Source organism: Fonsecaea nubica (assembly GCF_001646965.1).
Source record: "Fonsecaea nubica strain CBS 269.64 chromosome Unknown Scaff28, whole genome shotgun sequence".
Classification (NCBI taxonomy): Eukaryota; Fungi; Ascomycota; class Eurotiomycetes; order Chaetothyriales; family Herpotrichiellaceae; genus Fonsecaea; species Fonsecaea nubica.
Genome location: NW_019173701.1, coordinates 73,172 through 100,355, shown reverse-complemented (window position 1 = coordinate 100,355; position 27,184 = coordinate 73,172). Strand labels below are relative to the sequence as shown.

The 27,184-nt window shown below is 52.6% G+C and overlaps 11 protein-coding genes across 11 annotated transcripts; 5 read left to right on the top strand and 6 right to left on the bottom strand.

The window, feature by feature from the left end:
• Window positions 1–1,212: 1,212 nt before the first annotated feature.
• AYO20_05028 (hypothetical protein) lies at window positions 1,213–3,660 on the top strand (the record flags this gene model as incomplete). The annotated part of the gene is made up of 1 exon (XM_022643322.1): window positions 1,213–3,660. One exon carries the CDS (start codon window positions 1,213–1,215, stop codon window positions 3,658–3,660), a length of 2,448 nt encoding a protein of 815 aa, XP_022500659.1.
• Window positions 3,661–4,142: 482 nt separating this feature from the next.
• Window positions 4,143–5,111, bottom strand: AYO20_05027 (hypothetical protein; the record flags this gene model as incomplete). Its single annotated transcript, XM_022643321.1, has 1 exon — window positions 4,143–5,111. One exon carries the CDS (start codon window positions 5,109–5,111, stop codon window positions 4,143–4,145), a length of 969 nt encoding a protein of 322 aa, XP_022500658.1.
• Window positions 5,112–5,446: 335 nt separating this feature from the next.
• Window positions 5,447–6,894, top strand: AYO20_05026 (hypothetical protein; the record flags this gene model as incomplete). The annotated part of the gene is made up of 2 exons (XM_022643320.1): window positions 5,447–6,693; window positions 6,765–6,894. The coding sequence occupies 2 exons, from the start codon at window positions 5,447–5,449 to the stop codon at window positions 6,892–6,894; spliced, it is 1,377 nt and encodes a 458-aa protein (XP_022500657.1).
• Window positions 6,895–7,422: 528 nt separating this feature from the next.
• AYO20_05025 (hypothetical protein) lies at window positions 7,423–8,745 on the bottom strand (the record flags this gene model as incomplete). Its single annotated transcript, XM_022643319.1, has 1 exon — window positions 7,423–8,745. One exon carries the CDS (start codon window positions 8,743–8,745, stop codon window positions 7,423–7,425), a length of 1,323 nt encoding a protein of 440 aa, XP_022500656.1.
• A 1,349-nt stretch (window positions 8,746–10,094) lies between these two features.
• On the top strand, window positions 10,095–11,220 carry AYO20_05024 (hypothetical protein; the record flags this gene model as incomplete). The annotated part of the gene is made up of 3 exons (XM_022643318.1): window positions 10,095–10,373; window positions 10,418–11,075; window positions 11,156–11,220. 3 exons carry the CDS (start codon window positions 10,095–10,097, stop codon window positions 11,218–11,220), a joined length of 1,002 nt encoding a protein of 333 aa, XP_022500655.1.
• Window positions 11,221–12,598: 1,378 nt separating this feature from the next.
• On the top strand, window positions 12,599–13,907 carry AYO20_05023 (hypothetical protein; the record flags this gene model as incomplete). Its single annotated transcript, XM_022643317.1, has 4 exons — window positions 12,599–12,680; window positions 12,739–12,798; window positions 12,870–12,995; window positions 13,057–13,907. 4 exons carry the CDS (start codon window positions 12,599–12,601, stop codon window positions 13,905–13,907), a joined length of 1,119 nt encoding a protein of 372 aa, XP_022500654.1.
• A 2,254-nt stretch (window positions 13,908–16,161) lies between these two features.
• AYO20_05022 (hypothetical protein) lies at window positions 16,162–17,348 on the bottom strand (the record flags this gene model as incomplete). Its single annotated transcript, XM_022643316.1, has 3 exons — window positions 16,162–16,572; window positions 16,641–17,165; window positions 17,232–17,348. The coding sequence occupies 3 exons, from the start codon at window positions 17,346–17,348 to the stop codon at window positions 16,162–16,164; spliced, it is 1,053 nt and encodes a 350-aa protein (XP_022500653.1).
• Window positions 17,349–18,578: 1,230 nt separating this feature from the next.
• AYO20_05021 (hypothetical protein) lies at window positions 18,579–19,556 on the bottom strand (the record flags this gene model as incomplete). The annotated part of the gene is made up of 2 exons (XM_022643315.1): window positions 18,579–19,119; window positions 19,177–19,556. The coding sequence occupies 2 exons, from the start codon at window positions 19,554–19,556 to the stop codon at window positions 18,579–18,581; spliced, it is 921 nt and encodes a 306-aa protein (XP_022500652.1).
• Window positions 19,557–20,708: 1,152 nt separating this feature from the next.
• Window positions 20,709–22,301, bottom strand: AYO20_05020 (hypothetical protein; the record flags this gene model as incomplete). The annotated part of the gene is made up of 1 exon (XM_022643314.1): window positions 20,709–22,301. The coding sequence occupies one exon, from the start codon at window positions 22,299–22,301 to the stop codon at window positions 20,709–20,711; it is 1,593 nt and encodes a 530-aa protein (XP_022500651.1).
• A 1,255-nt stretch (window positions 22,302–23,556) lies between these two features.
• Window positions 23,557–24,654, top strand: AYO20_05019 (hypothetical protein; the record flags this gene model as incomplete). The annotated part of the gene is made up of 2 exons (XM_022643313.1): window positions 23,557–23,803; window positions 23,870–24,654. The coding sequence occupies 2 exons, from the start codon at window positions 23,557–23,559 to the stop codon at window positions 24,652–24,654; spliced, it is 1,032 nt and encodes a 343-aa protein (XP_022500650.1).
• A 657-nt stretch (window positions 24,655–25,311) lies between these two features.
• AYO20_05018 (hypothetical protein) lies at window positions 25,312–26,930 on the bottom strand (the record flags this gene model as incomplete). The annotated part of the gene is made up of 2 exons (XM_022643312.1): window positions 25,312–26,457; window positions 26,526–26,930. The coding sequence occupies 2 exons, from the start codon at window positions 26,928–26,930 to the stop codon at window positions 25,312–25,314; spliced, it is 1,551 nt and encodes a 516-aa protein (XP_022500649.1).
• Window positions 26,931–27,184: the final 254 nt, after the last annotated feature.

Here is a 27,184-nt window from a genome sequence, read left to right as displayed (position 1 = left end):
TCTCCAAAGGGGCAGCGTTCGGACGAGCATAGTTGGTCGAGAATATTAAATATGCGGCTTCGTAGAACACCAGGAGCACTGTCAATCCTTGTCGGGGCCGACGCTGACAGCACAGAGAGCCACAACATGGTGAGAAGAGCTGCTTTCATCATTTTGGCGGCCGGCGTCACAAGCTTATCACAGTCTTCGAAAAGGAGAGAGGCGGAAAGGATAAAGAATGATAGTATGGGAAGGGCAGCAAGGGATGGAGAAAAGATAGGACGATGCAGAGGTAGAAATGCGCGACGGAGCTCACTAAGAAGCCAAGGTTGAAATGGAACTGCCAGACCTTGTATAGCTGTTAGACCTTCACTGCACGCACCTACCTGTTCACGAAGTGCTGGCTACAGAAGTAATCACTGCCACTCCTTAGACCAAGAAGGAGCTCTCTTGAACGAATCCGAGGCAATGGCACCTTCCAATCAACGTTGGGAAGATCATTTCAGATACCAGTAGCGTTGCCGACGATTCTTTCTAAAGACGAGATGTGTGAGTTGACATCGTTACTTTTCCAAGACTCGTTCTCGGGGAATGGGATGCTCCATATCCACGAGGCTGAGCTTGTCCCAAAACAACGGCAAGGCTGGCACAACGCACTCAAACTTCCGGAAAGCAGGTTTTAAAGTGCCAAGGCAATACCAAGGCGCCAGGCCAGCTCAGCGGAATTACCCTTTTTCCCGATCCGAAGTTGGAGTGGAGCACTGTGACTGGTTCTTGGCAAACGGCCTCAACGGGCAAGGCAGATAAACTGCGTCGAAAACTCTCAGACTGGCTATCATCAAGTCAAGTCTTTGGGCATCCAAAGCAGCACTCGCTTCCCACGGCTGGCACCGTACATACCATTTGCTGGCTCGAATGAATATATGTCAATGTCTCGCCTAGTTCAGGTCTTGCTTCCACTGTCATGATGTGTTTCACTCTGGTTGCTCAATTCTGTTGCGGGAGGCTGGGGATCTTCAGCGGCTTCTGCCCACACCCACCAACCACCTCACCATCATCTATGAGTACAACAAGCTCAATCCCAGCCTCACCTTCAACGCTTTCTTAATTCTCCGGTCTCCTCATTAAACTTACGTCCCTGCTTTCTTCCACCGTTGTTAACGTGCGTCTCTTGAGTTTTACCGCTCGTTTTTGGGTTTGCGCATCTTTTGCTTACTGCCCGCTCCCAAAGTAATGAACTTGGTCACTGATCCAGACGCTCACCTCCAATCAGTCAAACGAACCACGCCTCAATATATCAAGTCCGACTCTCTCAAGTCCTCCTCCGCCACCAACGAATACTTTTCAGACTATGCCTCCGAAGTCGCCAGTCAAAAGTCGGACGATTCCAAAGCAAGCTATGAAACGCCTCCCTCACGGATTTCTACTCCGCTACAAGTACAGCACAACCCTGTCGACTCCGAGATGACACTTCCTTCAAGACCCGGCGCAATCCAGCCGGCTCCTCTAAATATTCGACACCACCAACCCGTAGGCGCACAGACAACGGTGCGGCTGCTATCCAGTTTCGATGAGATGAGCCCTCCGACTCCTGGGGTCGATGATACACCGTATATCCGATTCGCCATTGAGCAATTGACAAGAGATGAGGATGTCACCGGCCGAGGCAGAGATAGCACATTTCCTGCTCCGGATGCGCCTCTTCCCACACCTTCCATCAAGCCTGAGTTCGACGAAAGCCCTCGTGCGCCGACACCCTCTCCTCCACCAACTCCGCCCCCGCAGCCTGCCTCGCCCCGTCCGCCCTCACAAACAAGCCTCCAAGAAGTCCTTATCCCAGTTGATCTTTCGAAAGACCTTCGTCGACGACTTGGCTTTGTACCATTACCTCTACGACTTCCAATTCTTGGTCTATTCTTCTTTCTATGCCTTTTAATGATCGCCGCCCTAATATTCAGTCTGGTCTTCGCAGGCACGAATCACGCACTCTTCGACTATGACGGAAACACGACACCGCGTTACTTTGTCTTCCAGTATCTGCCACAACTAGTTGGCATTCTCTTGATCCTGTGGCTTTTTGTGATTGAAGCCGCAGTGTACAGATCTCTGCCTTATTACGGCATGGGCTCAGGTCGCCGCAACCACTGGGCTTTGCAAAACATGCGAATCCTGCCAGCAAACTATCTTCTGCCGGACCTCACTTTCTTCCGCAATGGGGAGCCCTTGCTGGGTATCACATTCCTGATCTTCTGGATAACGAGCTTTACTGTACCGCTCCTCGCGTGTGTCTTCCAGACACAGTGGATTACAGATGACGGGCCAGCACGTTTCCGATGGACCGCGGTCAGAGGGGTCGGCTGGACCCTCGTGGCGCTGTACGTCCTTCTTGGCTTTGGACTCTTGTATTGCGCTTTTCGCTTTCGACGGCGGAATTCCAACTTACTCTGGGACCCCTGCTCGCTCGCCGATCTGATCTGTTTGTTCCGGAGGTCGAACGTGGGTTCCGACTTTGAGCAAACCGAGATATCACCACAGCCAAACGGCCAAATCCCACCGAGAAATCTTCGTCTGGGTTTCTTCACCACATCCGAACGACCGGAAGTATTTCATGGCGTGGGAGAGGAGTATGCGCCCGTCAAACGCCTCTCATTTCTGCCCAAAAATTCAAAAGCTGTCCATGGCTTGATTGAGCAAGGTGATGTTGAAGCTCAACGGTATTCTTATGGTTCCGCGTTCTCACGCAATATCCATTCGCCTTTTGTGCGATACCGGTGGACGCCCTGGTATCTCCGTGATTCATTTGTCTTGGCCTGGATTGTGGCAGCCATCCTGATGGTCATCGCCTTTTTGGTCGTGAGCTTTGTGAACAAAGCAGTCGAAGATGGCTTCCGGCCTCTGCTTCCATCTTTGACGGATGCCAGTGGCTTTTCACCAGCCAACTTCCTCTACAGTTTCCTGCCAGCTTTTCTCGGCATGGTGCTGTTTCTCGCTTGGCAACCGATTGACATGTACTTCAGAGCGGTCCAGCCATTCCGCAACCTCTCTCAACCTAATGGTGCTACGGCACGAAACTCTCTACTGCTCGCATACCCTTCCTATGGACATATCCGTGTCATTATTCGGGCCTTGGTCAATCGCGATTATAAAGTCGCATATATTACGTTCATCTCAATACTCTCGCTGTCTATCCCGGTGCTGGCTGGTGGAGCGTTCACTGCAGTGTTCTTCTCCGCGGACAATCAAGTCAGGATGGTCGCCAGCATGCCCGGTTACATTGCATTATGCGTGCTGGTCACCATCTATTCACTCTCATACCTAATAATCTGGCCAACTCGGAAGCGATATCTCCCTCACAGTATCGACACCATTGCGGCACTATTGAGTTGGCTCTATGCGAGTCCACTGCTCGGCGACGTCGCCCTGCAAAATATCGGGACAAAAGCTGAATTGGCGGAGACATTGACAGGCCCAAACACTGCTCCAGCGTCACTGACTGGTGACACGGTGCTGGAAGAGAAAGGCCGTCGTTCAAGGCGTGCTGTCCGCCGCCTGGCACACGACGCCGGGATGAAGTACGCCTTCGGAATCTTCGTCGGTCGGGATGGCAAGGAACATCTTGGTATCGACCGCTTGCAGAGGCCTGGTAGCCGAGAAATGCTGGTGGTACCGACTTCACAATAGCACTGAGAGAGCGCCGGCAGCGATGAATTAACGGCGATGTACAGTATGATGGACATGCAGATTCCGATTCTACAACGATGTGTTTGACAGTATACGACTTTTTATGCTTGGATATGATGGGGTCCGACGCCAATGTGCGGACCAGGTGCACAAACGTACCAGAGACGATATAATGGAGATGGCTTCCACCTCTTAGACAGAGGATGTGGAATATGGACAAGGAGGCTACATGGGAACAACAAAGACATGTCGGTTCACACCATAGATTATTGTACAGATACAAACAAGATACCCAGCCTTGATGCATCGGGGTAATTCCTCCAACAGACTCCTTTTCCACGCTGTTCCTCCTGCTTACCTTTTGCCTTCCGTTGCCCCCACCGAGTTGATACACCTAGTCCATACATCTGTTTCTGCAGAGATTGGTTTTAACCGGGATGCACATTCTGTCTCAGCTGCCACGAGCGGGACTTGACAGGCGACTATTTTTGCTTGCCAGCGGCTGCGATGATGAACTCGACCACCTGCCGACCCCAAGCTTCTTCATTAAAGATTCCGGTCCCCAGCCCCAAGACGGGGCTGATGTGGTTGTGGCCTTCCATCTTGAGGACTGTCAAGTCGTTGGCCACAGCGTCCGTGCCGATCCATTCCTTGACGAAATCGTTCTTGGAGGCGAGTATCTCGTCTTCCGGATCTAGTCCTCCATATAGCACCATGACCGGGATCCCTTTCAGATCATTGATAGAGCCGTCTCCCTTGCAAGCTCTTAACAGCCCTAGAGGGGAACGGTTGGAGACATCGTCCCCGAAGTACGCCTGAAGAGTCTTCGCCCTCTCTGCAATCGCCCGATCAAAGTGGAAGGGAGCCGAGAGGAAGATGACACCTCCCAGCTTCACGCCTAGAGTATCTCCTGTGAGTACTTTCTGTCGGTGTCCTCGAAATTCAGAAGCGAAGAGATAGGTTGCCAAGTGAACACCTCCCGCCGAGTTAACCATGATAAAAAGGGTCGTGGGATGTGATGGGTCATGGTCTATATTCCCCTTGATCCAGTCAATGACCAGCTCCAAGTCCTCACCCCCCGAAGGGAAGGTGGCATCGTGGGAGATGAGTCTGTAATCCGGAATGACGACTTTGATTCCCAGGTTTTGGGTGAAGAAATGGCCCACGTTGGCATATACCAAACCGTCGGGGAAGGTCTGATTGATCTTGTCGCCTCGGACGAACCCTCCACCGTACAGGAATATCAAGACAGAATTGCCCACTTTGGAAGGCGTTGTCTCGGCGGGAGTGTAGAGATCCAACTGTTGACGCGGATGCTCTCCATACCGGAACGTCTGGCGCGGTGTTGAGTTGATGATGTTGGCTTGTCTCTGCAACAACGGCGTGTAGAGCTGGTAGGTGGGCAACAAGACTTGAGCAATTGCTGTACCGAGCTGTGGTAGATTATTCATTGTGGCCTCAGTGTTTGCCGAGTGAATGATGGGCGTATGAAGCTGGCTGGTGTCCGTTTGACGTCTGCGTGATGTTGTCTTCACCTGATGGCTCTTCCTCCAATCGGTAGATGGAACCGGTAGAATGTGAAGCCCAACTACCGAGTGAACCCACCAACCACTTACACGGTCACTTACTTGCCATCCACAATCCCGATATTTCCCTGTCCCCGTGCAGCACCGTTGCGTATGTGCGCGATACTGTTTCCAAGAACAGCTGGCGCTGACAATCTATGAGAAGAGGAGATCAGGCAAGGCGGTCGATCCATACAACTGTGTCTTATATATATATATACATGGCAACGGCTACGCGGAATGACCCCACATCTGAACACACCGACGCTCACGGTCGAACAGATGTGTTGAATATCACGATCGTGGGGGCCGGTCTGGCCGGCCTGGCCGCCGCCATCTCCTGTTCTCTTGCAGGACACACCGTCGCCGTCTTTGAGGCGGCCAAAGAACTCGCCGAGATTGGTGCAGGACTGCAAATCACGCCCAACGCCTCAAAGTTGTTTGGAGAATGGGGTTTGGAAGATTCCGTCAGAGCCGTCGCTGCGGTGCCGACAGTTCTAGCTGTGCATAGGTACAGGGATGGCAAGGTTCTGGCGGAGCAAAGAGATTTCGACAAGATCCTTCAGCAACGATACGGCCTCCCTTTCTTTGACATCCACCGAGTTGATTTGCAGAAGATCCTGTATGACAAGGCCGTGTCGCTGGGGGTGAAGGTGCATCTCGACTGTCGAGTGTTGTCGGTTGAGTGCACGGCATCAGGCCCAAAGGTGACCTTCAGATCTGGCCAAGAAGTCCACAGTGACCTGGTTGTCGGAGCCGACGGCTTATGGTCTAAATGTAGAGAAAGCATGTTGAAGACTGCGGACCAACCACTACCGACGGGTGATTTGGCTTATAGGATCGTCCTCCACCTCGACAAGATCAAAGACCCCGAATTGAAGGAATGGATTGCCAACCCACAGGTCCATTTTTGGATCGGCCCTCACTCCCACGCCGTGGCATACTCGATCAGAAGCGGCACCATGTACAATGTAGTTCTGCTGTGCCCGGATGACCTCCCTCAGGGCCTCTCACGAGCGACGGGCTCGGTGGACGAGATGCGGGCTCTGTTCTCTCGCTGGGATCCCATCCTCCTCCGTTTCCTAGAGCAGGTCGAACAGGTCGACAAGTGGAAACTGATGCATCGGCAGGAGTTGGAGTCGTGGACCAACAAGGACAAGAATTTCGTCTTGCTGGGCGATTCCTGCCACCCGATGCTGCCCTATCTCGCGCAGGGAGCCAACTCGTCGATCGAAGACGGCGGTGTCCTCGGAAGACTGCTATCGTATGTGAAGACTAGGGAGCAGTTGCTGTGGGCGATCACCCTGTACGAACGTCTTCGCAAGCCGCGCAGCGAGAAGATCGCCCGCGAGACATTTCTTCAGAGAGAGGCGTTCCATATGCCCGACGGTCCTGAACAGCGAGAACGCGACAAGGTATTCGAGTCGCAACTAGGCAAGGAAATATCTGGCAAGTTCCCTAGTCGATGGTAAGCGAAAACTCCTTCACCCCAGCTACCGGGGCCTTACCTTCGGGATGGCACTGATTGATTTGATCTAGGACGTGTCCAGAGGCCCAGCCCTGGCTCTACGGCTACGATGCATACAGAGAAGCCGATGAGGCAGTCAAGTCAGCGCCATATGAGCCATCGTTGACGAGCATCACGAGCTCTACGCCAATAGACCCGTGAATGTCCTTTCTTCACAGACGAGGGTCATAGTGGTAGGAGATGGTGGTAAGGAAAATCATGAAAGATACGGCGACTCCAGCCCATCTCATCCCAAATTGACAGTCTTGGGGGACTGTACAACCGACGCGCGAACCGACCTTCATGTTGTGTCGTCTCACACGACAGTACATGGCATTCTACCATTTCAGGTGCTAAGTTGTGAGGGCAAATCATTATCTTGAAGTAAGAAACGCCCGGCCTTGCTTCTCTACGAGGGCAGAATTGCAAAGACGAAACACACCTTGGACAAAGACAGAGAATCACAAGGTTGAGGGAAAGAAAAAAAAGGAAATCCTGCATTGACTATCTCTTCTAGGGACATGTCAGAAAAAGATATCTGGGTCATATATCTGCCTTGCTCTAGAAAATCCAACGCTAACCCCCCCTCCCTACGATCCTTACTCCCAGCGGACAGAGAAGAAAATGGGTTTCGAAATGTTCCAGGTGACCAAGACCAAGGAACTAGACACATCCTACCGAGCACAACTCTCAATGCATGACGACCCCGACCCGTGGAGCGACGGGGTGGTAAGCGTTGGAAGCGCCAACACCGCCAGCTCCGCCTTGGCCGTCGTCCTCGGGTTCCCCTTCTTCATAATCATAGTCGTCTCCCTCATAGTAGTCATCCTCGTTGGTGTCGTCGTACAGTTCATCGTCATCGTCGTATTCTTCCCCTTGACCTTGGCCGGGTTGGGCAATGCCTCCTGCCACGCCGGGAGCCGCCATGTGTGACATGGCGTGAGGAGCTCCTCCTAATCCTCCTCCTCCTGCTGCTGCTGCAGTACCTTGACTCATAGGCGCGGCTTGGTTGCCGGTGGTAGTAGAAGCGCCAGTATCGTCGACATCGCCGTATTCGAGGTCATCTTGATCAGCTTCGGGGTCGTCGTCTTCCGTGCCGGCTACGCCTGCTGTGGTGCCCCCGTACGTGGGGGCACCTGCTTCTGGATTCTGAGTCGTGCTGTAGGTTGTATCCTCGGGGTATAATTCTGTGTCATCCGGATATTGTTCCGTCTCGTCTTGATATGTGTCGTCCACACCTGTACCTTCCATACCTGTACCTTCCATGCCTGTGCCTGTCCCGGTGCCATAGTCCGGGGGAATACCCCCGTAAGCAGGGTCCGCAGGGGTCGACGAGTGTGGCTGGAGAAATTGCCCAGCGACTTGCGGAACGACATATGGAAGGGCTTGCCCGGCACCTTCCGCCAGAGGATTTAGCCAGCTGGGTCCCCCCGAGCGAGGGGGTTGTTGCTGGCCAAAGCCGCCGTCTTGCGGAAACCCTGGTACACCGAACCCCGGATCATTCTGTGGCTGGTTTCCAGGAAATTGACCTGGTGCTCCTGACTGTGGATGGGTAGTTTGACCTGGTAACCCCGACGGCGTATGAGGAGGCTCACCTGGTCCTCCGGATGGTGCTTGGGGAGGTTGAGACGGTGTGCTCGACGGTCCAGGGATGCCGGCTGGCGGTTCTACTGGCGCTCCTGGTGCCCCTGGTGGTGGTTTTTCTAGGCCAGGTCCGCCAGTCGGTAGACTCGCTGGTGGTGGTGTTGGTGGTGGTGCTGCCGCTACCGGTGGTGTTGGTGTAGTCGTAGTCGTCGGTGGTGCTGGCGGCGGTGGTGCTGCTGCCGGTGGTGGTGGTGCTGCTGGCGGCGGTGCTGCTGGCGCCGAGGGAGGTGTAGGCTTCGGGGGAGGTGTGGGAGGTGTGGGCTTCGGTGGAGTTGAGGTTGAATGAGGAGTAGAACTCGTGGCGGGCTTGGGAGCTGCTTTTGGAGCAGGCTTTGCGCCGCCAAAGTTCAGGTGCAATCCTTTGGGCATTGTAGTAGCTTAATTTGGGGAGATGGGGACAGGAGAGAAGACAAGATGTGATCTGAAGGTCTCTGTGGAAGGTAGCTTTTCTCTTCCCCCATCAGGGTCCAAAGTCATATAAAATCAATTATATACATATTCCCAAGCCATCCCTGCGCTCGACTCATTTCCTTCGTGTTGCAGGCGTACACGTGGTCTTCTCCTGTGGCCGGCCAGCTCCCCAGGCTCACCGACGTAGAGCTCTTGGAGGCGCAGTCTCCGTCCGGACCAGGGTTGGGCCTATTTAAGTCAAGCGAGCACCGAGCTGTGTGGCATCTCCTAAGTTGGCCCGCGATTATAAACGAGGGCCAAAGGTCTTTAAGTCACCGTCAAAGTATGTATTAGGGAATTGGTCCGGGTTGAGTGTGTGGTCGTGTTTGAGACCTTAGTGGTTACAAGGCTTTCGTGGATAATGTACAAGGTAAGCAGATCGCCATGTACGGGTGGGTATCAGAAATAGTTAATGTAAGTAATTATTCGATATGGGCTATTTTCGTGCCTGGGGATCGGGGAGTATTATGCCCCCAGCAAACTATACCTGTTTTGTACACGTTAAAGACACATTATTGGTGGCCTTGGCTCACTGTGGACACCTTCTGTGAATACTATGTGCCGCCTCCTCGTACAAAGTTACAGTACACAGTACTCCACTCAGCTAGCCCCTCTGGCTCCTTTATCTACTCCCAGGTTCCAGTATGGAGCCAAGTGGGAGAGAGCTTTAACCCGACCTGACATCTACTCTGCACATAGTGCTTATACCGCCACAATTTACTCCCATGTAGACGCTATGGCAGGATGACAATGCTCTTGCCGCCTTCTTCGTAATCCGCATCTACTGTAATAATCGGCCAACAATATGTTCGGGTCTCCGGCCTGGCCAGATCGGAGTAGATGGATATCAAAGGGGGCTTTGATTCCATTTTTTCCCTACCCGCCGGCCCCCCTGCGCCCCTCGACTTTCGCCTCGGCCTGAAAAAAAAAATATTACCCCCTTTGGATGCGACCATCGCAGCAGCACGGCCCCAATCCTGCTATAGATTGGTGGTAAACAGAGATCATGCTTCTACTCAGCTGAAGTCTCTTTAGTAACTCTTGCGGCCGGGTTACTATTTTTTGCAACACGGTTCAGCAATCAAAAAGTAGACGATATAAAGACACCGAGGCTCTCCTTGGCAACTGAGCAGAACCAGGTCGTTTATATCAAACTACATCACTTCCCCTCTTCCAATCTTCGCCAATCAGTTGTTTCGGCTAGTCTTTGCTTTTCCCATTTTCAATTTCATATCAGTCCTCTGTAATTACCAAATACTCCACACATCATGGGTCTTGACCACATCATCGGCCTTGCCGAGGACGGCTTCCAAGATGTCGTTCATGGTGTTCACGAAATTGCCGATGCCTTTCAAGATGGTTTGGGTCTTGGCCACAATGGCGAGGAAGACGATGGTCACTATGGTCATGACGACGACGGATGCCAAGAGGAAGGGGACGATCAGTGTGGCGAAGATGGCCAGGATCATGAGGGTAAACACCACCACCACTGGGGCCATCCTGGCGACAATGATGACTCGATGAACCATTGTGAGTTGTCCCGAGGAGTCTGTCGGTGATGAGTATTTTCGTCTAACAACTTTGCTTTTAGATGGGCACGAAGACCAGGGTGATGAACATGGTGACCAAAGCTGGCATCACCACGGTCACGATGGCCACGACCAGAATGAGCATGGTCAATACGACGATGAAAATCACCACGGCCATAACGAGGAAGACCCCAACGGTCACTGGAATCATCACGATGGACAGGATGAGAGCGACCCTCACGGTCACTGGAATCAACACGAGCATCAAGATGAGCACGACCCGAGCCAGCATGGGAGCCATCATGATGACCACGAGCATCAAGATGGGCACGACCCGAGCCAGCATGGGGGTCACTATGGCCATGACCAAAACCAGCATGGTGAGCAAGACCCAAGTCACCATGAAACGGGATCGGGTCATAACGATGACTGCCATCAACAGCAGCATGATAACAGCAACCACCACGACCCTCAGACACAGCAGCATGACAGCAGCAACCACGATGATCCTCATAAGCAGCAACCAGGTGGTGACGGCTGCCACTGCCCTCCACCATCCGATGATCATGCTCACCAACACCAAGAACAACAACAACCACACCACCAAGAAGAACAACAGCAGCACGAACAACCACATGGGCAACAGCAACACGAACACCAGGGCCATGATGACTGCCATGACGAGCAACAGCAGCAGCATCACGGTGGCTCTCAACATATGTAATTCAGTTGTATCTTGGTTACGGAAGTGTCGGGAGAAGTTGGTGGACAGTGTGATATTGAATGATGGTGGAGAGCAGGGGTCGCTGCTGCTGCTGCTGCCGCTGCTGCTACTGCAGGGAAATGGTTGCTTGATTCAGCATAGAGTAAGCGGGTTACTGGTACTTTTTGCGGGTGTTTTGTCGTGTTTTGGTTGTAAAATTGGCAGTGCTTATACTCATTCATTTATCCATATCCAGAGCCTCAGTTCCTCTACCTTTTCTTTTCTTCCCACCAACCATCAGATCTCTGGGATGTCTGTCAGTCTTGGCTTAATGACTACTATTGACAAGGCTGGCAGTCCCGATATCTCAATCTTTACAGCTTTTCACCTTTGCAACGTCCTAGAAGGCATGTATATGTTCTGTCAATGTCATAGTCAGATGGTATTTATTGGAAGGATTCAATGTAATCCGAGACCATGTCAGCTGTCACAGACTCGCAAGGATCGAGTCGTAGGGCTACTATTACTCTGGAGTCCAATGCGTTGTATTGCGAGTCTCCAGTAAAGAGCGAGTCTCCAATATCCGGGCAGGCTGAAAGACATTGCCTCCGGCTTCAACACAGCTCAGATCCAATGGAACGCCGTCTGCAGATTGGGAATCGTGGGTAGCACCCCACTCTGTCAGATATTACACTGAATGTTACCGGGAACGTAGATATGAACGCCATAGTGTCGCCGGAGGGCGTCTGATGTGGGAAGATGTAAGATGATTTGGTGTGGAAATGTGGTACCCGGACACCATGACTGTCGTCCTTCGGCGAGCTGGTGTGCAGGAAAGGGTGGAGCTTTCATGCATAGAATGGTTGGCAGTGCATCTGACTGTCCTCTTCAGCTCCCGAGTGGGAGAAGAAGCCATGATCTAAGCAACCTTCCCGATATAGAGGCAGGGTTTCAATTAGCCAATCGTGTAATAGACTGTAATGACAAGGGAGAGGAGGGGGCACGCCAACCAGCCCTGGGTGGATCGACCATCCATGCAACCTCTCTGAGCCTCGGGGGCTTTTTTTGTTCAGTGGCCAGAGACGAGGCACAGCACTGCTTAAGTTAGTACGTGGAGAGGCGTCCCGTACCGGTTTCCCCTCTACTTTACGATTTCAGTCTGAGAAAGATAATCACCCTTTGCAGAGACAGGCCAGGAAGCTATTCAAAGCTCTCTACCGAGTACCTAGGGCCATTTCGTGTACTAAAATTGGTTGAACTCAGCCTCCGGTGCCCGATCCCGACTCCCCTCCCCTCTCCCCCACCGTATACATAGAGCACATCCATATACAGGTCGGAGCCATCCTGGCAGAACCAAGAAATAAAGAAACTTCCTCCCATTCCACTGTCCTTTTCAATACTATCTATCAGAATTCCACTCGTTAAAACAATTGCTTTTGGCGTGTGTGTCAGTCCTTGTCTGCGTTTCCTTGGGCCCTGTTTTGGCGACTCCGACTCTCCTTTTTCGCTGTTTTCCTAGTCTCCCACACATTCCCTCAATATGAACGCAGTATCAAGTATGAGCCAGGGGATGGGCTCGATGGGCTCGGGGATGTCGCAGTATTGGAAGAAGCACATAGCCGGTAAAGTCACAGGGCCTCGCTGTGTCATGGTGAATGATATGCTAATGCGTTGCGTTAGATAGTGTTTGGCTTCGCCTTTTTGTATATCTGCTGGGCGCTCTGGCGATTCTGTTCCAAGGTAAGCATACATACCATTTGACTGTACCTTCCCCATCATGAACCGAACAGGATACTGACTTCTGCGCAAAGCTCTTGTCATCCTGGGCGACGTACCTGGAGCCCAAGGCTCGGGGAGTGGGACGTCAGGATACTATCTTTTACAGTTCAACTCCGTTGATGGACTGGCAACAACCCGGTTACGCATCGGGTATACAGGTTTGTGGCTCCCTTTGACGCAAAGAACGAGAAGGGCCTGGTGACTCACCATGTTCGGTAGCAATGTGCTGTTCGCTCTCAAGTGGCCCGGAGCACTGCGCCATCACCGTCGGCAAAGACCACGCATCCAGTATCCGGTACCTGTCCATCGGGACCAACAACATCTACGACTTTGAATCGCTACCTGCTAACCAGACGCTCAACTCGGTCTTGTTTGAGGTGGCGGCATCCCTGCAGAACGATGTTTTCATCGTCTTCCCTGCCATCCCTGGCATGTTCCTGGCACTCGGAGTCATCATGTTTGCCTTTTACGGCGCCCTGAACAAGCCTTGGGTCGGCCCAGCATCGTCATGGAGACAATCACAACGCAACCGACGACTCGACATCCTGCGGATCGTCATGATTGTGCTGATCGGACTCTCGGCCATCTTCGCCTTCGCTGCGGCAGTGTCGAACTCGCAGATGTTTGCGGCGGTCCAGCTCGCCACGAGCCACAACGAGCAAGCCCCCGGCATCTTCCAGGTGACCAAGGGCAGTGCAGCCCTCGCACTACACTGGCTAGCGGTCATCTGGACCATCGGCTTCCTGATTGGCATCGTCCAGACACACGTCGAAATCAGCGCCGTCAAGATCAAGGTCAACCCCGGCGACACGGCCGGCACGACGGGCGGCAGCCAGTTCCAGGCGAATGGCAGCACAATCGAGAGAGCGTCGCTCCTCAAGGATGCGGAACCTATGGCGATCAACCCAGCTGGTCTGGCTCCGCAGGTTCCCAATCCCAACTCGACCAACGGTGCTGGAGGGGCTGGCGGACCCATGGGCGCACGAGGCGGTATGAGGGGCGGCGCTCGTGGAGGGGCCATGGGAATGCGGGGCAGAGGCGGCGCTATGGGCCGAGGGCGAGGCATGTAATACGATTACCGCAGCTATACCAATGTGGGCCAAACTTATTTTGGGGGTGTATCTTATCTTTGTTTTTGGCGGCGACAGCGGCGGCAACGGGGTATATTCATGGCAAAGTGGCTCCGAACGGCGACCAGGGGGTGGCAAAACACACAGAGGGAAAATGTGCAAGGTATATTAGATCAGCTTCTACAAGGAACCGAAGCTTATACGAATTCCGTAACAGACGGTATATTCCAGTCAAGCTAAGCTTGTTTCTTTTTTCCCCAGTGCATCTGAGCCTCGTGTCTGGTTTGTTTCACCATTGGGGTCAAAACACCCTGCCCATCTACTGCCCATCTACTAAGCACAGTAAGTGTTTGGTGTGCTTTCAACTTTACTGATTTGCATGAAACGAACGACATGGTGAACTTACACTGGCAGCAGTTTCGGTCTCGAAGGTTTTGTCTAGCACACACCAGGTCATTGCGCGAATCGCAAGCTCCGGTAAATGGAGCATCTTGTAACTGCCTTCCACACGGAGTGTGGCTCTACTTTGTTCATTTCTCCAGCCCATTACCCTCTCAAGCCTACCGGCTGATACTCCCCACTCCCTGTAAGTCTGACTGACGGTGGCCCAGGAGGCGCTGTCATTGAAGGGCATTGGGATCTGTGTATTCCTGATGCTCCGAGTATGTAGAGAGCTGTGGTTCGATCGCTTCCGAATTGATCCGAGCCTCCTTGGGAATAGATCGGGGAACTAGCTCCCAATGGAGACTTTTTGTTCCTGCCAACGCCGATCAGCTGGCCGCGACGGTTAGGTTCGGATAAAGACACGGCCATCAGTCCAAACATACCAATCATCCACTGAACCATCTAGAATCTCACTGAGAATTTTGGAAGCTTGTCAGATGTGGACAGGAGGCTCCCTGCCCGGGGGGGGGGGGGGGGGGGGGCTTGTTTGTCGCTTACTGACTGGCCGAACGAACCAAGTACGAGGTACGAGTATTGACGATGGAGAGCCATCATGAACGCTGTTGGTTGGGTGGTGGCACCAACACCAGGTCTGTCCTCAGTGCAAAGCCCCAAACGGGGTGGAAATCGGCCCGCCGCTAATAGTGTGTGTGTGTGGTTTCGAGGGATCGAGGGATGCACGTCCTATCAAGCCTTCGTTGCCTCGTGACTTACGTTGACCACCCCCCCGCCGCCGAGAGATATAGCGTAGTGCTTAATCTAGGTTGGGTAGGGACCAAATAAGAGCTAAGACAAATTGTAATCAAAAAAGAACCAGAGACGGCGCTTATACCTAGTCCGGTAGAGGCATTCTGTATATTGATTACGCGCTAATCCATGTCTGGAAGGTTATACCATTATTCTCCCGGAGGCCAAACTCAATCGTGATTAACTGTGGGGACTTGCCCTTTTCGGAGGACCTGTCGATCAACCTACCATGTACGGAGGGGGTGGGAGGGCCACATGCACCCATACGCCGCCCTACCATAACCTCCGATTCCCCCAAAAGTTCTTGATCCCAGACCCCTGGCCTGCTGCCCCCAGATAAGGCTTGCCACATCAATGCCTATTTTCACATCAGACCGACTTACTCGTACTGGGTCGGTTATGGATGGGTACTGCATCTGTGGAAAGCAAAAAGCAGGTTTTTCTTCTCGTTTTTTTTTTTCTTGTTGTAACTCACTAACGGCCCACGGCCCGATCTTACGCCCTATTTTCTTTGCCACCTTTAACTAAACTTTCATCCTATAGGGCTCGGTGGCAGTCCCGGTCGGAGCCCACCCACCTGGTGTCCGCAGGGCGTCGGTCTCGCCTGTTTCAGCGTTGCGGACCATCCCATGTATGGCCCCGTCAGGTCGCTGCCATATCTTGGACATTTTCTGTCGGGCGCCTAACTCCGCCGCATCATCTGACGAACGTTCATACCACTTCACGATGCTCGAGCCTCATGACGAACGCATTCTTCCTCCTGCAGTTTGGGAGTCATGTTACTCATTCGGTCACTGACTCATTGGAAAGGAAAAAACAAAAGAGCATGGCAAAAACCCCTCCAAGATAGAGATGTTTATAGGTCGTTCTTCTTCTGATACGGGCAAAGCGCCCTTCATTCCTCTCGGGGAGTCTAGTCACCAGTACCGAGTAGGTAGCCAAGCTGTGATCGGCCAATACCCCAGTTTCAAAAACGAAATCAGACAAAAATAAACTCCAACCTTGGTTCCCCCCGCTCCTTTCCCAACCCGCCGCCATAACTAAACATTAAATTTTTTTTTTTTTATCTAAATTCTTCGCCATAGCCATAATAGTCATCCTCGCGATCACGGTCGCGGTCGCGTGGATCCACCAGCATCCGTCGGGACGAGAAGCTGTCCCAGTAACTCGAATCGGGAGGGCTCATGTAGTACGGGGCCTTCCTCCGCTTGAACATGACGGGCGGCATGTCGTATGCTTCGGGCTCTCGCAGTCGAGTGTGAGTTCGCCGGCTAGGCCCGACGCAGAGGGTGATGCTTGACGTCAAGGTCGAGATGAGGAGCAGGGCGACCGCGATCCACACCAGGGCTAGAAAGGCGTTGCCTTGTTTGGCCGAGACACCAATGTCCTCGCCGTTGGCGTTGACGCCGTTGACGACAATGGTGATTATAGCCGTCGTGATGCCGGCACAGATTGTCAGACTCAGTAAAGCAAGCTGCATTGGTCCTGTCAGCATTGTGTCTGCGAAGACAGCCAGAGGACATCATCACTAGGGAAACCTACCACAGAGGTAATGAGGAGGAACTTGACGGCCGTTCTGTTGGTTGTGAACAAGCACCACAGTGCCGCCAGGGACGCAAGGATTAGGCAGGCAAGCCCAATGATAAAGAACACGACCATGGCCGACCCCGCAGACTGTGCATAGACAAATGCACTGGTGATGCCGTTAGGCCAGTCCAGGTCGTCGAACGAAATATCCTCCCCGAGGGCGCTGCCGAGGTCCTTCATGGCTTTCTCCAGGATATCAACGAGGTCGAAATGCCGCGTCAATGACGGCTTCTCGCACCGAGTGATGACGGCGTTCGCATCGTTGTCCTGGTACGACGGCAGGTAGCTGCCCTCGCAGTAGTTGATGACATAGACCGAGTAGTATTCGAAGACATCCAGTTCAGCATACCCCACATTGAGGGTCCCGTTGACGACGGCGGTCCCGTTTACCGTGAGGACGCCGTCAACGAACTCGACGCAATTGCATCCGTTGCCGGTGCCGTTGTTGAATTTGGTATGTGCTATTTGTGATATGTTGAGCTGGATTGATTGAGAGGTCAGCTAACTTATCGGAGAGAGATTGGACAGCATGATGCAACAACTTACATTAAACATATCAATATCGGCAAGTGTGGTGGTGGTGTACCCGGCCAGCAGACATACGAAAGTCAAGCCCGTGGCAGCGAGCGCCGAAAGCAGCGTCAACAACGGGGAGACTCTCATGGTCTACCCTGGCCTTTTGCCCAGCCCGGCACAAAAGCGAGTGGTATAACAAGTTTGTGAACGGGACAGGGTGGGAATACAGATGGTGGACTGGCTTCTTTCTCCGGATTGTGTAAAGAGCGTGTTTACCGTGTTCAAGGAAAACGCCGAGAAAAGAAAAAAGGACTCGTAAAGAGTGACTGGTAGGTGCTGCAAGAGAGTGTGAGCAAATGCGAAAAGAATGGGCAAAAGTGAGAACCCCGACCACGATTAAACTTAAGAGAGACACGGTCAATGCTGTATTGCCCCCAAAGAGCTATGGGTTATGGGCTGTGTAGATGGCGGGGGGTTAGAAGAGAGACTATGACAAGTGTACAGCCTTGAGACGGATGTGCGGTCTAGTCAATCCCCGGTCCCTTGTACGAGTAAGTACAGCTTGTATCCAACATCCACTGGGCCAGTCAGTCAGTAAGTCTCCGTTAGTCAATCGTTGTGCCGATCGAGGGGCCGAAGTCCTTTTGCCGCGTTGCCACATGAAGCATTAGTCTTGTCCCCCGCTTTGCCCAAAAATACATGCTCCTACTGGCGCCACCTGTAATCAGTAGGTATGGTGAGATGCCTTATTTAAGCTGACCCCTCTCTGGCCAGTCAGGATACCTTACTATAGTTGCGGCTTCTAAATCAGTTGGCCGCAATGGAGCCAACCCTCCATGGCTTGCGCCACATTCACTCCGGTACTTACCTTTTGTGGCCTGGAGAGTATTTTCCGCCCAGCCTATCGGCAGCTCTAACTGGTTTGCAGGGGGTTTGTAGACATTTGGAGTTGCAATAACGGCGCTTGGCATGGCCGTTGTCTTCTGTTGATATCGAGTCTCGCGTATGGCACAGAATGAAGAAGGTGAATCAGAATCAGTATGAGTAGCATTTGAACTATCTTCAAGGACTAATATGAAAGCCTCCCTAACCAGATGTTCGACTTCTTGTCCTACGCCAGCTTCGATGGTCTACATGGTATGGTATTCATTCAATCATCAAACAGAGTTCCGCATAGATCCAAAGAAATAGTTTTGATACCAAGGTTTACAAAAATGAGTGTTCTCCTCCGCGGGCATGTTACAGACGACATGGTGCATTTTCTCCATCATGATGAAATATAATGTTTAGTTTCCTCCCGCATAGACATAGAACACCAGTAGACACAAAATACATTTGACAACCCGTTCCTTTCCCTCGGTCCTGACTTCGTGTTCATCACGCTCGTTCAGGAGATGGAGCTAAAAATCCTATACCCCTTCCTCTCATCGCATCGTACCCAGCTATGGGCGAGTTCCCGGCGGCTGAAGGAGATCTGTTGAGGCTGATGTTGGCGGTCAGACTGGGACTGCGAGGTATGGAGCGCGAGCCAGCAGGCGGGACAATAACGGGCGTGGTCGGTCTCGTGCGGTCTCTAGGTTTGCCGGGGGTTTTCCAGAAAAGATTGTGGAAGAAGGACTCTGTCGGAGTCGGCGTCAGGGCAGACTTGGTGTGTTCGGAATCGATGGGCTTCACGCTCAGGCTCTGGTTGCGGTTGATGCCCATGGCCCGCGACTCGAATGGGAAGCCCGCGGGAATCAACGGTGTGCCTGTGCGAAGCACTGGAAGAACGGCAATATTTGGGGTTGGGGGAGACAGCGGTGGGATGGGAAGTAACGGAGGTGTGGGAGGGAGAGGGAATGTGTGGGTGATGGTCCTCGTCGACGAGTGATGGTGGTCGACGTGGCTGCTGGAATGATGTGATGATTCCGAGTCCCTCCTGGTAGCCATCATTAGGATACAATGGATCAAACACGGCGACATTGCCTCACCTTACCAGGAGTTGCTCCCATAGTATTGCTGTTGTTGTTGTTGTTGATGATGATGATGATGATGATGATGGTCGGACTGGTAGTTGTTGTTGCCCTGAGAGTAGCCATGATGGTAGTTGTTCTCATACGATGCGTCATATTGGCTTCCATAGTGATTTTCGGAAGCATCGTAGCTGCGATCCCCCCCATGCATGTACTCCTGGCCCTCATTGTAGTGGTTGTGGTAGTACTCCGGTGATTCTTCCTCTTGATACCAGTAGTCGTCCTCCCAGTACTCATCGTAGTCGTAGTCCCCTCCATAGCCATGACCCCATCCATCATGACTGTAGTCATTGTAGTCGTCGTAATCGTAGTCGTAGTCGTGGTGGTAGTAGCCGTAGTCCATGGCGACGGAAGTCAGATCTAGACTCGTCTCTAGACTTGGCTTGTGCAAAGAAAAGTAAAACGTCCTGTTGGATATGGATAGAAAATGTACCTTCTTCAATGACGTATCTATACGAAAAGAATGTGTGTTGGCCCTGAGATTGTGGTTTGATAAAGAAAAGAGTGACTATTATGCAAAGCAAAGCACCCTTCCCACGGCTCTCTGACTTGGATCGAATGTGATCTATTTCTACTGGCAAAGGGCGGTGGCTCTCGGCCCGACAGACATACAGACTCCCCTAAGCCAGTTGAGGCAAAGTGAATAGCCAATGGGTTCACGAAGGACACCAGTATGCAGCGTGGCTTGCTTGGTGCACCTGCTAAGCCTCGGGCACCTGGCACCGCAGATGGACATACCCAATATTAGTGACATTTGTGATACTGGTGATATTGGCTGGGACGGGCATCCACAACCAGGTCGGGTAAAAACCACTCGGGGTCCTGACACAAACTCGGCTTAAGAATAGAGTATAAGCTTTTGACTTCGCCTCGACCCATAAGCCAAGCAGGAGGAAGGGGGGAGGGGGAGGGCAGTATAGCCCAAGAGATGTGTAGCTTAGCTTATCCTCGTGTCGCCGAGGACCCGCAGCTGATACTTGGCCAAAGGAGGGGAATTAGAAGAGGGTGGATTGGCCGGGTCATTACATTCTATTTCAAGGATCCACTATATAATTACCAGACACGCTCGGAATAATGCTGACCTGTAACCAGTCTGCCAGTCTGCCAGTCAAAGTCAGGTGTGTTACATGGCAGTGGATCCTCTGACAGCTGCCCGTCCCGCGAATGGTATAGACCTTGCTCCACTCTGTAACCATCTTGTTTGGCAATCATACTAGCCAAAAGCGTCTTGGGATGGATGGTCGTTTCTTCCCAGCGGACACCAGCGGACGCTCAGCATGTGTGCAAAGCGTTGAAGGATGACATTACCACCCCGGGCCCCCCAAACCGACTAATCGTAATCAGTTGATCTAGAAGGATCTATTATTTCATGTCAAACAATACCATTCTCGATATTTTCTCAGAAAAGACGTGCTTTGAACTGCGCAAAACAAACAGACGCTAAATTGGTTCACCTTCCTATACAAGTACACGGTTGAAACACGCTCCAACCCTTCTACCGCTCCCAAAAGGCGCTAGCCTGGCCAGATCCAATGGTGGGAATGTATAGGAAAGGATCTGGTTTCTGCTCTGCAGGCAATCCCCCTTTGTACTGCTGACTCAAGGGGTTAAACTGGATGTCAGGGTGCCTGGGAGAAAGTGGCGGCGGCGGTGGCAGGCTCTCGTCCTCGTCTTCGCAGGTCTCGTCTTCCCATTCCTCCTCGTCTTCGTCTTCCTTCCCAGACCCGACTCGATCAGCACTAGTTCGGGGGTTGAATGTAGTTGTACCCGCACGTCTGATGGAGGGAATCCCAGCTCCTCCGCTTTTCCCGTTGTTCTCTGTTGGCTCCTCACCCAGACTCGTAGGAGGCGGCCGGTATGGCACGTACTGTATCTTGGGGCTTTGGTTGGCGGCGTAGCGTGGGATCTCAGAGTATCCGGGGAGCGCGTCGTTTGGTGGTGGGGGGAGGAAAAAGAGGTTGTCTTCGGGGTGATGGCGCAGTTGGGTTTGTTCTTCGTAATTTGGGAGCTGGTCGTCGTCATCCGGATATGCAAGGTCTTCCAGAGGTTTACTCTTTTCCGGATCTTGACGCTCTTGATGCTCTTCATGTTCTTGCAGATGGTCGTGCTCTTCCAGATCTGCATAATGGTCCAAATCGGCGCCATCATGCTCTTCCCAATAGTCATGCTCATCCAGATAATCATGCTCGTCCAGATCTGCATAATCGTCATGTGGATGGTCCGGGTCCTCGTCGAGGTATTCATCGTCCAGGTCGTAAAGAGCGACTTCATCGACGACCTCCTGGTTTTGGTCATCTGAGACAAGTCCGTAATCCGGCTCTTCATCATTCCACTCACCTCCTGCTCCGTCTGTGCCTTGGTGATAGTGATAGTTCTCTGCACCTGGATCCCAGTCGTTGTATTCCTGACCGTAATACTCATCGCCGTACTCTTGGCTATCGGTATATTGGTGATTCCCGTAGTTGTTGCTGTTGGGACCGTTGTAGGCTCCCCTTGGATAGCTGCCGGCATTGGTGTTCTCGGCCTCGCCCATTGCATATGTCTCGTTGCCATAGCTAGACGGGTCATCCCCATTGTATTCGCCGTACTCGTCTCCCTCATACGCCTCGTCGCCATTGTTTGGCTCATTGTATGCCCCAGACATGTAGGGCTCTTCATAGTAGTTCTCTGCTGCGGTCGAGGGATCGTACTCAGCAGGATACTCATCATCATAGCCATTGCCGTATTCATATTGGTCTTCTTCATATTCATGTTCTTTGTTCTCTTCCCCTGTGTAGTTTCCTTCATGATCCGCATATTCTGTTCCCGCGGCATACGACTCGTTATACACGTCCTCCTCGTAGTATTCGTAGCCATTGTCCTCTTCCTGCTCCGGGTATTGTTCATGTTCTCCCTGCGTCTTGTGGTCGTCGCCATGGTCATGGTCTTGGTCGTCGTCGCCGGCCTGCGAGGATGGGTTCCCCTCCTTTTTGCCGCCGAGGATGTAGTCGGTCAAGTGTTTGACGACGCGAGATCTGTCGCCGCTGGCAACGGCGTCTAGCAGGCGCGCGTATTCTTGAATTTCACCACGCCAATCCTCGTCGGGCATTGCTCATTTTGTTGAAATTCCCGTGGAAGCACTGTACATTTCATCCTGCCCATGCACGTACGTTAGCAAAAGTCGGGGCTCCTTGTACCGGGGACAAGGGGACATTCTTACGCCGGAGTTTGGAGTTTGACATGGTTCTGAGATGTGGGAGTTGTTCACGTAAGGGCACAGAAGTAGGTCGGGATGGTGACTTCCTGCGATATGCGTTCCGGCATGCGTCAGAAATAGGGCCTTTACAAGGTTGTCGTGTCGCGCCTAGGGCTAGTCGCCAACTGTGTCCAAGTCGAATACTGGGATTAGAATGCATCCCACAGCCTCCTTTGGTCAGTGACACTCTACTCTACAAACTCCAAGAAAAGTAAGCCCATCATTTACGAATACAAAATACAAGAGCGAAAAATAGAAACGCCCAGAGACAAATCCGCCCTCCCTCACCTCAGAATAGATAGTAGCATAGCCAGCATACAATCGGGACAAGCCAACGGTGGGCGATGTGGATTCATACTCGTTCGGTATCTTTGACGACCCACAATAGTATTATGCCACTATTACTGAGGATCCCCGCCTGAACAAATCAAATACGGGCCACTAGTGATGTGATGAGTGGTGGTATTTTTTCGGGACCCGGCGGCGGGGGCTGAACAGGGAGTGTACCGCGTAGGTTCCCATCCATCCTCCTCTTCTCGCTTAATCCGGAGCGCTATGCCTCAGATCTGGTCCAACGTTGGTTTGAGGCGAGGCGCAATACTGGGGTGAGCATTGTGGCTTTGGGATCCTCTCTCCACCATCCTACCAATACTCGTCCCGTACTTCGTACAGGGAAGAAGATGAAGAAGAAAGAAGCAAAAAAGAGAGCTATTATCACATCCAAAGCTAAAATTAGTTGCCGCTTTTCCATTCGCAGGCACGTGGAAAGGCCATGATGACTACGTTTCTGGCTGGGCCCACGGTTCTCCAGAGACTGAGCGAGAGGGGGAGCGGAAGTCAGACAGAGACCAGGAAAAACCAGGAAAGTCATCTGCTCAGACTACGGTCCGAATTTAGAAAACGGTCTGGATATAAGGATTCACAGAATCCTTTTCCTCTTCCCCGTCCTCACTACTCAATCAGACATTTCAACACAAATAAAACACCAGAGACACATCCTCCTCAAGAGCTCACCAAAGCCACCCCAGACCTTTCATAGAAGCTCTGATAAGATCACTCTTCGGCTCTCCCTCTCACATAGTACAGATCGAAATCACATCACGAAAGAATGGCCCCTCTCGGCGCTATCCTCGGCGGTTTGTTCAGCGGTGGCGGCGGCAGTAGTTCTTCAGATGCCAATGCCAGCGCCGACGCGTCAAGCTCAAACACAAACACTGCCAGCGGCGGAGCGGGAGGATCTGGAGGATCTGGAGGTGCGGGAGGTGCGGGAGGACAAGGAGGCTCGGGAACTGGTGGCAATGCGGCCGGAGGACAGGGCGGCAGTGCGGCCGGGAATACCAATGGACCCGTGACAGGTACGTTCTATTGCCTTGATGTAAAGATTGGTCCGGCTTGCACAGAGATATTCTAACACACGGTAGCCGGTGGCGCTTCGGGAAACTCGGTCAGCGGCATCACAAGCCAGAGCAACGGGGGAAACACGGCTATTGGGCCAGTCTCAGGTGGCGACGCTCAAGGCGGCGAAGCTGACGCTGATGGGGGAGACGCCAGCGTCGGCCCCCTCGAGAACGGAAACACCAGTGTCGGTCCTCTCTCCAACGGGAACACCCACGTTAACGATGAGTTCAACCCGACTTTCAACCCCACGATATCACTCAATCTGCAGGGCTTTGGAGATTGCTACAACGACCCAACACACGGGCAAATGTATGGACAGGGCATGGCAGCACACGCTGGACCGCAGCAGCATGGCGGACAGCCTCAATATCCTGGACAACCGCAGCTCGGCGGGCAGCCTCAATATCCTGGACAACCGCAGCATGGCGGACAGCCTCAGTATACCGGACAACAGCCCTACCACCCGCAGCATGAAGATTACGACGACCCATCGCAGTATGACCCCGAGGACGACGGCAGCGCAGAACAATGGCCGCACGATCCCAGCCAAGGAGGTGCTGGCGGCGCTGCCATGGGGTTGCAAGGGACTTCCATGGCGATGCAAGGGTCTCAGGGCTCGATGCATCCTTCCCAGGGCGGTGCCATGGGCATGGACGAGTCCGATCACTACGATCCCGAGCATGAAGCCATGACCAGCATGGATGCAGACAACGAACACTACGAAGAGTATCCGGAAGGCGACGAGGAAGAGGAAGAGGGAATGGAAGGCTACGACCAGGGCTACGGACAGGCTCAGGCCGTCTACTAGACATGAGGTATGATGGACTTATTCTTTCATTTGTTGGGGGGGAAGAGCATATGCACACAGTTTACTTTTTTTTGTGGAAAGGATATCTTGTTTTCCATACGTCCTTGAGAGAGTGTGTCTGGTTGTTTGTACGACAGTTCTAAAGATTTTGCGAAAAGAGGGCGTTAGGTTTGCTTGTGAAGTAAATCATGACATCTATCTTCCATAGTCTTTTGCACCCTTCCACTGGAAAAGTTCCTTTCAGTTTGCCTGAGAGTTATAATTAGTGGGACAAGAAGCATAATGGCATCCAAACCGATTGCTGCGGCCGTAATTGCCGCATTGCATTGCATACGCGTAATGTCCGGGTTACAACCGCGAGAAGGGACGTCGTTCAGAAAAGGAACAACCTTTGTGTGTAGTCGACGCGGCTAACCTGGCATCATGGTAAAGAGCTGGCAAGGTAGAAAGGAGATTCAACGAGTGAGTAATTTCAAGCAACCATCCTCAGCGATCCCAGAGCAGTCAATGCTTCATATGCTCTTGGAGTATCATTGCCATGTTGATCGTATGCCTTGAGTATATGAGTTCACGATTCGCACGTCCTTTCGACCGACGTTCAACTATCTATCCAGTTCCCGACTTCTATAGAGATCTGACCGACGTCTATACTCGAGCTTATGAGCCCGCGCACAGATCGGGCACCAGACGCGCACCAGATCCGACTAACCCATCTATGTATGACAGGAAGTTTTGAACCGGTATCAAATCCATAAGGCCGAGACTCGGATTCGAGCTCCGGAGCACCTGTCCACCCCATAGCACGCGTAGGTAGTAACACCCTTGCTTGGAGTACAGTTCAAACACGACCTCGGAGCCCATGCCTGGCCAGACCATGACATCGACCTGTAGAATGCTGAGCAGGCGCGACACAGACCCATCGTGAGCAACGTTGTGCATGTAGATGACGGAAGATGTGCCGTTGATCGCGTCGCGGATGTTCTGTGCAAGCTCGGCCACATAGATGCCGTAGCTCGCGGTGGATGCGGGCAGCGACGACGGACTATCTCGGTAAATAAACGAGTACTCGTATTGGCCTCTCCGGAAGACTGCATCGGCGTCCGCCTCGGTAATGCAATTCGACGAGTTGCCAATCTGGCACGGCAGGGGCTTTTGGTGGCACAAGCGAGCCGAGAGGTTGTCAAAGTAGTGGTCGAACCAGTTGTGCCAGGCGGGATCGCTGCTGTTGACGCCACTCACCGAATCAAGCTTTGCAAATAGTGACCCGGAGTCGTTCAGGTGCAGCGTCCAGTTAGCGGCGTCACTTCCCACGCCGTAAGAGGAATAGAGGGTACTGGCCGCAGAGCATGTGTAGGCTGGTTCCAGGCTGTCGATACTATCGGGTTGAATGAGTACAGAAACGGGGACATTCTGGCGCCCCGAATACTCGCCCTCGATGACCTGACCCGCAACTTGCGAGGTGATGACGTTGTTCGTGACTCGGTACTTGACCCGGGACGAGTTATAGGATGAAGGTAGAAAGCCGAGCAGGTCATGATACACCCCGAAAAGATCGCGACCATGTTGACGAGAGTCGTTGAGTCCGGCGCCCGAGATTTGCGGAAATTGACAAGTTCCATTGAACCCCTCGGGTGCCAAAGGATTTGACGGAGAGGTGTAGACTTGCCAGTGGACCTGAGCAGAAGAGCTATCCGGTTCCGGGGCGCCATAAAAGAACAACGCCTCGTCGTCGCAATTCCATGCATAGGATTCACGGGGGAAGGTATTGGACGCATAAGGGGTGCGCTTGTGGTGACGATGAATCTGCGAGGGCGTCAGCTTCCACGGAAAAAAGCTTTGGTCAGATGGCCCAACGCCCCAGCCGCACTTACAAGCTCGACATATTCCAATGTGTATTCCGGGTCGACGCGGGGGTACTCTTGACGTCGGGTATGCGGCATATTACACCAGTTGTACGTGCTATAGGCAGTCGAAGCTGGGGTTATGGAAGAATTGAAGATGAATCCATTGATCCCCGTACCATTGACGACAAAGGTTAAATTGTTGATATTAGTAGCATTTGGAGCATGCCACGTCAAGGCCACAGCGCTCGTAGACAAGGAAGAGCAGTTGGTCTGGGCTATGACCTGATGGGCCACTGGGCCGAGCAGCAATACGTCGCGAAGTCGCGCAAACATGACGTTCTGATAGAGCTGGGATGTGAGAGTGTTGAAGGAGGTCAAGAGGTCGGTGATGAGGCCCGTTAAGATGGGAACAGACTGTTGTGAGGGTTGCATGATGGAGGGAACAGGGTCATGTTGTCGCTGCTTCCTGGAGCTCCACAGGCCGCCGACTCTTGCATGCGTTCTTCTGGTAGTGGACGCTTACCGCAGCATCATTGGTAGCCTTCTGCGCTTTTCGTGAGGATAGAGTTGTCCGTTGAGTACGATGTTGCAGTCTCCTTCGAGACGAAGGAGATGACCGGGACCAGGCTTGTACATGTCGATTGGATTGGCTGACAGCGACAAGGGGGAGGACAACGTGCATCAAA